Here is a 10,861-nt window from a genome sequence, read left to right as displayed (position 1 = left end):
AATTTATTATAGGTACCTATTATAGGTCAATTTTTTTTTTAATACCATAGATAAGTATATAATATGTTTTATGCCTAGACTGACATATTGTCTCCGCTCAGAATCGTTTTTCTTATACAATGATATTATATCATTGAATTCAAAATTAATACCATCCATTATACAGTGACCCACTTGTAACCTACTGTACAGCATAGCGACATCCACTTACCCACCTTTTTTTTATATAAGCATATAAAATACTGACAAAATATGGAAAACTTACGAAAATTAGCAAATTATTTTGAGCTGTTTATGGATATATTCAGCTTCCATGTTTTTAGTTTATTTCTCGATAAATATCAATTAACTTGTATTCGTTAAAAATCACGAACATGTGCAAATTTATTGAGGTAAATATTTCTTAACATTTTCTTTTTTAAATCTAATTTTTTAAGATGTACCTAATACGAAATTCCTTATAAGTTTGTCTACGTTTATCAAAAAAAAAAAAAATGTTAAATTACATTTTTATGAGCTTTTGAAGTTCAAATTTTTACAACATGATATTAACAAAATATTAAACATAGGCACAATTTTTTTTATATAAAATTATATTTGTTGCATTAAAAAGTTTGAAAATGGCAGATGAAAAAAATTAAAAATCCAGTTACAATTTTTTTTTATAAGCATTTAAAGTTCAAATGTTGACAAGACTCGCAAAAGTCACAAAAATGTGCAAATAACTTTGAGTTAGAATTTAGAATTGTAAAAATTTTTCTTTTTAAATCTGAGATTTTAAAATGTAATACAAGATTCTTCATAAGTTTGTCTACCATTTAAAAAAAAAAATGTCTACAAGCAAGTCAAATTAAATTTTTATGAGCGTTTGAAATTCATATTTTTATAACATTTGATATTCACTAGATTTCGCATGTAACGATTTTCTTATTTTGTTGTAATTAAAAAACGAATGCCTGTAAATACTTGAAAATTTCACTGAATGTTTAAATTAGCATTTTCTATATACGATAACATTTTATAAATAATTTGACTCTTTTTAAGTTGTTTACGGACATTATCAGTTTTCAATTTTTTTAGTTTTTTTTTTTCTATAAATATCAATAAAATTTTATCTGTTGGGCCAAAAAGTGTAAAAAATTAATACAAAGCTCCTGAAGTATTGTTACAATAGCATTTGAAAAATATTAAAAATACATTGCACAATTTTTTTTATAAGCATTTAAAGATTGAATTTTGACAAAATTAATCAAATTTAAAATTAAATAATTATTTTGTAGTTGAAAATTTATAAAATGTTCAACTTTTATATCTAAAGATTGAAAATTTCAAACAAGATTCCATGTAAGTAGTTAATTCTGTTACCAATAAATCTAAAAAATACATAAGCTAAGTTTATTTTTACAGTCATTTTAAGTTCAAATTTAGACGAAATTACATATTAAAAAACCTAGAGTAACTATTTTAGTTATTTTATTGTGATTCTATAATATTATTCATGGGTAACTTCTGAAGTATACTATTATATATCTATGATAGTATCACGGTTTGTTGTTGATGTATAATGCGTTATAAGTACCTAATGGATATTGTGATATGATTAATTTGGAATTTATTATGGGTCAATTTTTTTTTAATACCATAGATAAGTATATAATATGTCTTATACCTAGACTGACATACTGTTTCCGCTTAAAATTGTTTTTCTTATACAATGATATTATGTCATTGAATTCAAATTTAATACCATGCATTATACAGTGACCCACTTGTAACCTACTGTACAGTAGAGTGACATCCACTTGCCCACTTTTTTTATATTAAAATTGTGAAAGGGTGCCCTTAAGGAAATCTTGAAAACACTTTTTATCAGATATAAATATTGATAAGGCGATAACTGTATTGTAAGAGACATCCAGCCACCTAGTCCTAAAAACACATCTTTTAGCTGCATAGTATGTTGCAGGTACCTATAATTTTCAGCAGAGTAACTTTTATCAGTTATTTTTCATATCATGTATCATACGTCAAGGAATCAATATTAATTATTATTTGAGGAAAATAATGAAATAGGTATAGCTTGTGTTTCAGTTATTCTTATGAAAATATAATATAAGAACTATAGGGTAAGAAGATTTACTGCAGTAGTGCAATCTGTTGACAGCTATTGTAAAATATAATTTAAGTTATTGCCTACAAATACCTGTAGGCTATAAATTATAACATATATATTAAATAAGCCTACCGTGACGAGCCGGGTGATTGGTTTAATGTAAGAAACTCATTATTTCAAAAATATATTTTTTACTATTTTTATCTTAATTCATTGTAAATGTTTAATGGAAACGTTTTTTTTTTTTAAATTCCTTATTCCAAAGCAAAATATTTTATGGAATACCTATACTTACATAGATACATAAAAATTGAATTTTGGACGGGTAGTTTATGATTTAGGTATTGTTATAACTTATAGGTAACTGGTAAGTATTTATATTTTAGTTGAGGGGAGTGGAGTGGACATTAGTACATTACATAGTGTAGTAGTACTCTAGTCATCTAAACTTTAAACACTTTTAAGTTAAGAGGCTACTTGTCGAAATTTCATTGAAAACTAACTTGTAGTGCGTTTTCACTATTGTTACGCGTTGTTCAACTGTAAACTTCTCCATGCCGACGAATCCCAAAAACTGCTTTGTGATGATAAATGGGAGATGTTATAAGATAAAAAAAACATTGGAACAGTGCCGTCAACCCAGAAACAAAAAAATTCCGGCCTTCTTAAAGTGTGCGCTTCTGCTAGGACACCCTATACTATCATTGCTAAGTGAGCTTAAAATGTATTTTGCTTAACTATTAATTTAAATACAATATTTTTTACTTTAGTGCAATTTTAACTGTTTTTATATTTTTAAGAATATTTAACTTGATGTATTATAAAATAAAATATAGCAGTGTATAAATTTATATTATAGATACTACCTAGTTAATAATATATTTCTTTATCGGAATGATCACATTTATGTTTTCGAATTCAAAACTTGACATTTAACTATGAAGGATATTATTAATCAACAATTGTATTGACCATTGTCAATTGACAATGAGTTGTGTACCAGTATGATGGTAGTAATTTGTAATTTATGTCAGTTAGTTCGTTTATTTATTTATTGTAAAAGTTATACATTGTATGTGAACTCTGATATACAGCAAGATAACATAAATATAATAGAATTAGCTAAGATACATATTACGACTGTACAGTTACAGATAAAAGTAAATAAAAACTTATAGGTAAATAACAACAAAGAAAATGCAATTTATAAGGGATAGGATAAAATATTCTATTTCTAGTGTTATAGAAGTTTTTATTTAAACGAATAAGGGAAAAGAATTCTTGGCAATCGATCTTCCCTATAAGAAAGTTATGTAAAAATGTAGATAATAATTTAGTGCGTCTATCACTAAGCGGAAGGAGATTGGTAAATTTTAACACTAATAAATTCGTACCAATCATGGGGAGGTCTATAAATGTTGAAGTATTATTGTTCCAAATTAATGGACAATATTCCAAGTTAGAACAAACAAGGGCATAGAATACAATTTTTAAAGATAAATAATCTCTGAATGATCCACAAGTTCTTTTAAGGAAATTAGCGGTTGCGCATTGCCTTATTTTTTTTATCATTTCAGTATTAGCTGACAAATTTAGTTTTGAATCAAAAATTATGTCTAAGTCCTTGAAGCTTGTCAATAATTTAATATTTAAATTGGAAATAGAGTAGTTATAATTGATAAGAATTTTAATCAAACAAAAGCGCACAAATTTGCATTTGTCAATATTTAATGACAGCCAGTGCTGTCAAGTAAAATGCTTAAAAACAAGCAGTTTGACTCAGCTGGTTTAAGAAATTACGTGTCTGAATTTGGTGATACTAATTTTTCTTCTGATGGTAATGTTTAACTTTGTAAGATGTATTAATAAACACTCCATTATAAAAATAACAATAATGAATAGGAAAACCAATAACATAAATTCAAAAGATCAACAATAAATTATCTATAAATTACCTGTAGAAACAATAGTATCAAAAGGTAAAATTTTTGTTTGATTTATGTGTGTTGATGATGAGAAATATCTCATTACATAAAATGAATAACATATATTTCCGGTAGCTTTTGGAAAAGTACACAGGTAAAGAAATAGCGTTTCCAATAATTTAATTTAATTATATTTTAATCTTTTTAATGCCTTAATTCAATAACCTAATCACTGCCCTAAATTAGCAATTACGACTAATGCAAAGATCACAAGATTAGAAATTGCCTAAATGTTAACCAGTAAACCACTAGGGGCTGCCTTTATTAAAAAGGTACAAAAATAGCAAATTATATTTACATTAATCTTCAGACGGAAGACTCTTGGATAATTGAGACCGAAGTAACGATTGACTGAAGTACATTGTGTATCCAATAGTTTTCATGGCATAAAATTGCCACCGGTGCACGGAGTACTCCAAATCAACCTTTTCGAAAATTTCCAGCGCTGCAAAAGAGGTTCTGATATACATTTCAGGCAATTGTAGTTTGGTGTTCAAAACGTACAGACCGATCACAGGAATGGTGGCTGAAATAATATCAATAAACGATTGCAGTAGGTAGGAATAATCAATCACATAATTTTGTGAAAGTGTTTCATCTCCTAACCATGTATCAGTGTCGTATATACAAGAAATGGTGTATAGTTTTCCAACGTCCATGAAAATTGTTTCTGTAGGTACATGTACATGAACGAAGCTTCACCTAAAATAAAAATGCAATTGTAATGTCAAGGTCCACATTAATAAACGGCAACACAACATTATAATTAAAAGAAATTTAATGTGTACAAAACATGAAAGTTACATTATAATATTTCTATTATGTAGTTCAAAACTGGAAGTAATCCATTAGACAATATAACCAAAAAAGTGTTTCTTAAAAGTAACATAACCTCTTACAAAAGTAATCGGTTGTACAGTGCAACCACATACACTACAGCAATCATTATTATAAATACATTGAATTTAGGTAGGTATGTCAGATTTGATTGATAATGTTGTTTTATTATATGTTTGTATATGATTCAAGTTTAAAATATGTAGCTGGCTATACCATGGGCCAACTAGCAACTTGTTTGTGCATGGTGATTATTTAAGCATGCTCACATTATTTTTATGTTTAGATTATCCATAGTTAAAATTCTGATTTTTGCAGTTGAATTTTTAAGTGAAGTTATGAACAAACCCTGTTGTGGTCCAGGTGCCGCGACTCACCAAACGCCAAGAACCGCAGCATCAATCCCGCGTCATAAACGCTCGCTAGCAACTACAACAGCAAAAACATAATTAAAACATTAACCTTACCTACCCCAGTAAGATAAACACACAATAAACTTACACGATTGTGGAAGTTGGCCGTCTGTAATCCCTCCCCCAAGTCCACAAGCCGACTCAATGTGTCCAACATCAAGGAATTGACATAGTAAGACCAATATTTGGTTGAACACACGAGCAACAACTCCGCGAGACAAAACTCGGTCATCCGCGTTCCGTATGTGGCCATCAGCGACAACACCGCACACGAATTGTCACCACTGACCGCACACTCGAAACGGACGCCTGAGCCCCGCACCGCGACCCGCAGAAACTCCATGAACGCGGTGATTATTTGGGCGGTACAATTGCCGATAGACCGACACTTGTCACCGCCTAACAACAGCCACGTGGCCGCGGCGAAGGATGTGTACGGCGGGGTTGTACGCTTGCATGGGGAGAAACATGGGGAGAAGATGCTAAATCATACAATAACAATCATTAAAAGTCAATATTAAGTAATTTAAAAGAAAAAAATAATTACTTGAAAGAGTGGCCGAACTCCATCGGCGGTACAATACCGGTGGTCGTACACCCCATACCAGGGTAAAACCTGACCCCACTGAGCGACTGCCGGGCTGCCTCACGGCTCACCAACACCGCCCTTACCAACGACTTCATTGCAAATTCAACGCCAAAATGGCATTGAACAATTACCACTGAAGCGTGGTAAGGGTCTAGGTACTGGCCAATTAGAGTGAGGGCAGCATCCTGTGGCAACTGCAGCCCATGGAGCGCCACGTAAAACCTAAAATTCAATAAATGAATGCACAATTACACCAAGGAAAATACAAAAGAAATACACAAGATAACACTTACAAATAACAGCCAAAAGTTCGGTCTTCGGTGGTCAACCGATCCATCTCGAATGCCAACTTCGGTCAGTCAGCGGGGTGGATATTAGCCACTTACTAATAAACGGGTTCCTGGCCCCCTTCCACCTACTACGACAGCCTGCGACCAACTTGTGGATAGCTGGGTCCAGAACTATGTCGAAGAAGTGCTTCCGGTAATCATACCCGACGACCTCTTCCACATCGAGATCGTCCTCCGAGGTATCAGAAGACGGTTTTGAGGAGCGAAGTCCCGTCGGGATGCTAACCAGGACCCTAATGGGTGGGTCATCCCCTAAGGTAAACTCGACGTGAGAGTAGGCTATAACATTAAAACAAATTAATAAACCTAACTTAACATCAATTAAACGTTCATACTCACTCTTCCGAAACACACCGAATATCCCCTGCTACAGTTTGGTGTTCTTGCACGGGAAACAGTTGCCGGTGACGTTGACATCGAATGGCGTGTTTATCTGTGTTGATGCGTTGCCGATTTTTTGAAATTTGCATTTTCAAGCAAGATATGGGTATGTGAAATAGCAACAATTAAAAATGCTCATATCTCGCTTGAAAATTAAAAAATCGAATAAAAGTCAACGCTTAAGCACATATGATTTTATTATCTAAAAAAAATGATTATAGGTTAAATCACTCTAATATCAAAACTACCACCAAACTACTGAAAATAGAGAACAAAAATTTGCTTTGTCGTACGTGCGTAAGACGGCGAAAACAAATGCATGGGTAGCATCCTCTTAATAGGAATATAATATATAATTAGAGAAACGAATATCAAATGCTTAAATGTTCCTCATAAAAAGAAACAGAGACCAATTTAATTCAGTATACTTATGGACACTTCTGGGCACTGACCAAATAAAAAAACAAAAAAATGTTGCTCCTCTTACTTAAAAAAAACCCTTTCCATTGAAATAATTGGTCTATGTGTATACTATTCTACCCATTTTGTCATACTCTTACCAACCACTCAACCTAAGGTACCTAACATTAAAAATATTGATAATTGTTGTACTTTAAACCTGATTAATTGAATGATCTATACTCCTATAAGTGCTATTACACCTATATGCTAATTTGACCATTAAAGCTACATTTTGATGACATTGGCTGTCGCACCAGATCCCTCCATATTACCATAGGGCATAGAACAATAATAATCTTATTACTATTACCGATATTTGGCGATACCTTTATCATTATTTATAATTATCTATGACCACGGTCTTATAAGATAATAGAATTGATTAAAATATTATACCATATTAATTAATTAATGATAATAGTAAAGAAAAATCAATCAGTTGTAATAAACTCAATAGTGAATACTGTTTACTGATAATAAACTTTAAAACTTGTAAAGTAAAATACAAACCATGTGGCCATGCAGCATAGCACTATTACTTAAATAGTTAAATATTAAATGTATAATGTAATTAATAATTGAACCAGTTAGTTTATGTTATAAACCGTTATAATTATACAGACAGTTTAAATTTCTTTAATAGCATAATATACCTAACAAAATAGTTGTTGAATCATTAAGTTTGTCAAAAATATTCCATTGAACTTAAAATTACTTTATACCTAAGTCGTAATTTGGGATATATTTATGTATTTTATTTGACATTTCAATCAAAAATATATGTATTTAAGTTTATATTATTAAGTGTGATTTAAATTTATAAATACCTACCACTTGGAAAGCACAACATTTGTACCTACATTAAGTTTATTGGTATGTTTTCTTAAAATGTATACATAGAAAAATTGTTATGATTAATACATTAATTTGTACATGCATTATTATACATTATTATGATGTATTAACAGTTTTTATTTAAATTTTATTTTCAGTTAAATCAGTTACACCACCAATAAATGTAATTCAAAGTTTGATAACACAAAAGTTGTTTACTCTTAAAATTATTGACCGACACCAATATACCATAGCACAAACCTAATAGGTACAACTTCATATATTATTAATTTACTTTTACCATCTACTTGGACACAACAGGATGGTTGCCTATCTAATTCATATACATACTTAAAAATATAATATTCTCTGTTCAGAAGTACTTATAAGTTGCATATATTCAAATTTTAAATTCTGGCATAGTTATTAATATTAAGAACTGAGTTTATCTGTATTTACTACCAATATACTTGGCCAAATGATTTGGAGATAGATATTGAAATCACATAATTTTCTATCTTCCATTACATTTTCCAAACGAGAACAATGACAAATAAAAATGTTGTTTCCTATATACTATTTAAATAGTTGGAGAGACTACAAAATGAATTAAGTATGTAAACATATTTTTTTAGCGTTAAATTATTTGGTTATATTTATCCTTTTTTAATTAATTAGATAGTAAATACTGAACTACTCAAGTTAATTCCAAAGAAGATTAAAAATTAAGTCTGACAATCTGCATTCCAGAAAAAACTTAATCCCAATAATATAGTAAGCTAAAAATATGTTAAATGAAAATAGTACATGCTAATGTACTTTTTTTTTTTTAATTTTAAAAAATATTATACAATTAAGTTAATTTAGCTAACAACATCAATCAATAATTGATACTTAAATGGGTGGTAAAATGTATGTTTCTTTATTAATTAAAAAAAAAAATCATAAATTACTCACCTTCATTATTATACATGGTATTATTAAATATTTTATTTAAATAACTACTTTGTTATAATATTAGGTAGGTATGTCATAATCCTAATATTTATGTATCATAAAAATATTTGTATTTAAAATTATATTATATTAGTGTTTTTCAACTGAATAGTTCCTTCTGTTTGATTAGTGTTTTTAGCTATTTATTACCACCTACAAAATTAAAATATTATTAGTAAAATTTTAAAATTTTATTGTATTTTTTTAAGTTAGGGGTTCAGTTCAGTTTATTTCAATTTTTTTGAATACATGTTATGGTCTTAACTCATATTTTGCATAACTGCATAACAAATATTTTGATATAACTATATCATTTAATTTGGAATAGATTTACCATAGTCCTGGGCTTTTAAATATTATGGTAACACTTTTGAAGAGTGTTTATCTGGCAGGTGCTCTATCAAATTTTATAAATGTCCGTTTCTTTCATAGTAGTAATTGCAAAGTTGATCAAGTGCACTTCTACTCCTTTATTATTTATCTATTAATTATTATAGTTATTACTTATTACATACTTCTCAATTTAAGCCGAAAACTATAATGTATTACTATTATGATAATGTAGGTACGCCTGATTTTAATAATGATAGAAATATAATTTTCATATAGTAGCACTAACCAATGGCAGTAAACTGTGTATTTTTGAATGAATTCTTATTTGATTTGATAATCCCAAATAAAAAAAGTGGGCAAGTGGATGTTGCTCTACTGTACAGTAGGTTACAAGTGGGTCACTGTATAATGGATGGTATTAAATTTGAATTCAATGATATAGTATCATTGTATAAGAAAAACGATTCTGAGCGGAGACAAAATGTCAGTCTAGGTATAAGACATATTATATAGTCTATGGTATTTAAAAAAAATTGACCTATAATAAGTACCTATAATAAATTCCAAATTAATCATATCATAATATCTATTGGGTATTTATAACGTGTTATACATCAATAACAAACTGTGATACTATCATAGATATATAATAGTATACTTTAGAAGTTTCAAGTATACCCAAGAATAATATTATAAAATCACAACAAAATAACTAAAATAGTTATTCTAGGTTTTTAATATGTAACTTCGTCCAAATTTGTACTTAAAATGACTATAAAAATAAACTGTTCTTATATATTTCTTAGAATTTTTGGCAACAGAATTAAATATTTACGTGGAATCTTGTTTTAAATTTTCAATCCTTAGATATAAAAGTTGAACATTTTATAAATTTTTCACTACAAAATAATTATTCAATTTTAAAATTTGATAAATTTTGTCAAAATTTCAACTTCAAATGCTTATAAAAAATAATTGTGCCTATGTATTTTTAATATTTTTCAACTGCTATTGTAACAATGTATCAGGAGCCTTGAATTAATTTTTTACACTTTTTGGCCCAATAGATAAAACTTTATTGATATTTATAGAAAAAAAAACTAAAAAAATTGAAAACTGACAATGTCCGTAAACAGCTCAAAAAGAGTCAAATTAAAAGTCCTAAAAGGTGATGACAGACACAAAAAAAACACACACATCATTGTAAAATCAAAACATTCATCGTTCCACTCAGAATCTAACACACATCATTGTAAAATCAATACATTCATCGTTTCACTCAGAATCTAAAATATCTTAATAATTAATGGTGAAATATATTTTAAACCTAATAGGTATGTACATATTATTATAGGTACCTAAATCTTGTGGTGGATCACTTCTAGTAACTTGGTAGATCACCTGCTATACAAATGCCTTTTATAGTGGTTCATAATAATAGAAATATAAAATGGAGTGATTTCAGTCACGACATATTGAAATAGCTAAGTAGTTTTTTACATATTACCTTATTGTTTGTAACAATATTCATAATTATTGTATTGTTAAAATATAACATAATATTATAT

At 28.9% G+C, this 10,861-nt stretch overlaps 1 protein-coding gene across 1 annotated transcript in view; it reads right to left on the bottom strand.

Moving 5' to 3' along the window:
• The window catches only part of LOC100570089, an 8,602-nt gene extending 2,328 nt beyond the window's left edge, over positions 1 to 6,274 (bottom strand). Inside the window, exons 1-3 of the mRNA XM_008180042.3 lie at positions 6,231 to 6,274; positions 5,896 to 6,159; positions 5,437 to 5,830 (exon numbers count right to left, since the gene is read on the bottom strand). Of these exons, the coding sequence (XP_008178264.3) occupies positions 5,437 to 5,830; positions 5,896 to 6,159; positions 6,231 to 6,274 (702 nt within the window). The remainder of the gene's footprint in view (positions 1 to 5,436; positions 5,831 to 5,895; positions 6,160 to 6,230) is intronic.
• Between the last annotated feature and the right edge of the window lie 4,587 nt (positions 6,275 to 10,861).

Source organism: Acyrthosiphon pisum, chromosome X, assembly GCF_005508785.2.
Source record: "Acyrthosiphon pisum isolate AL4f chromosome X, pea_aphid_22Mar2018_4r6ur, whole genome shotgun sequence".
Taxonomy (NCBI): domain Eukaryota; kingdom Metazoa; phylum Arthropoda; class Insecta; order Hemiptera; family Aphididae; genus Acyrthosiphon; species Acyrthosiphon pisum.
Note: the sequence above shows the minus strand (reverse complement) of the source record. Positions and strands in the feature narration are given on the sequence as shown.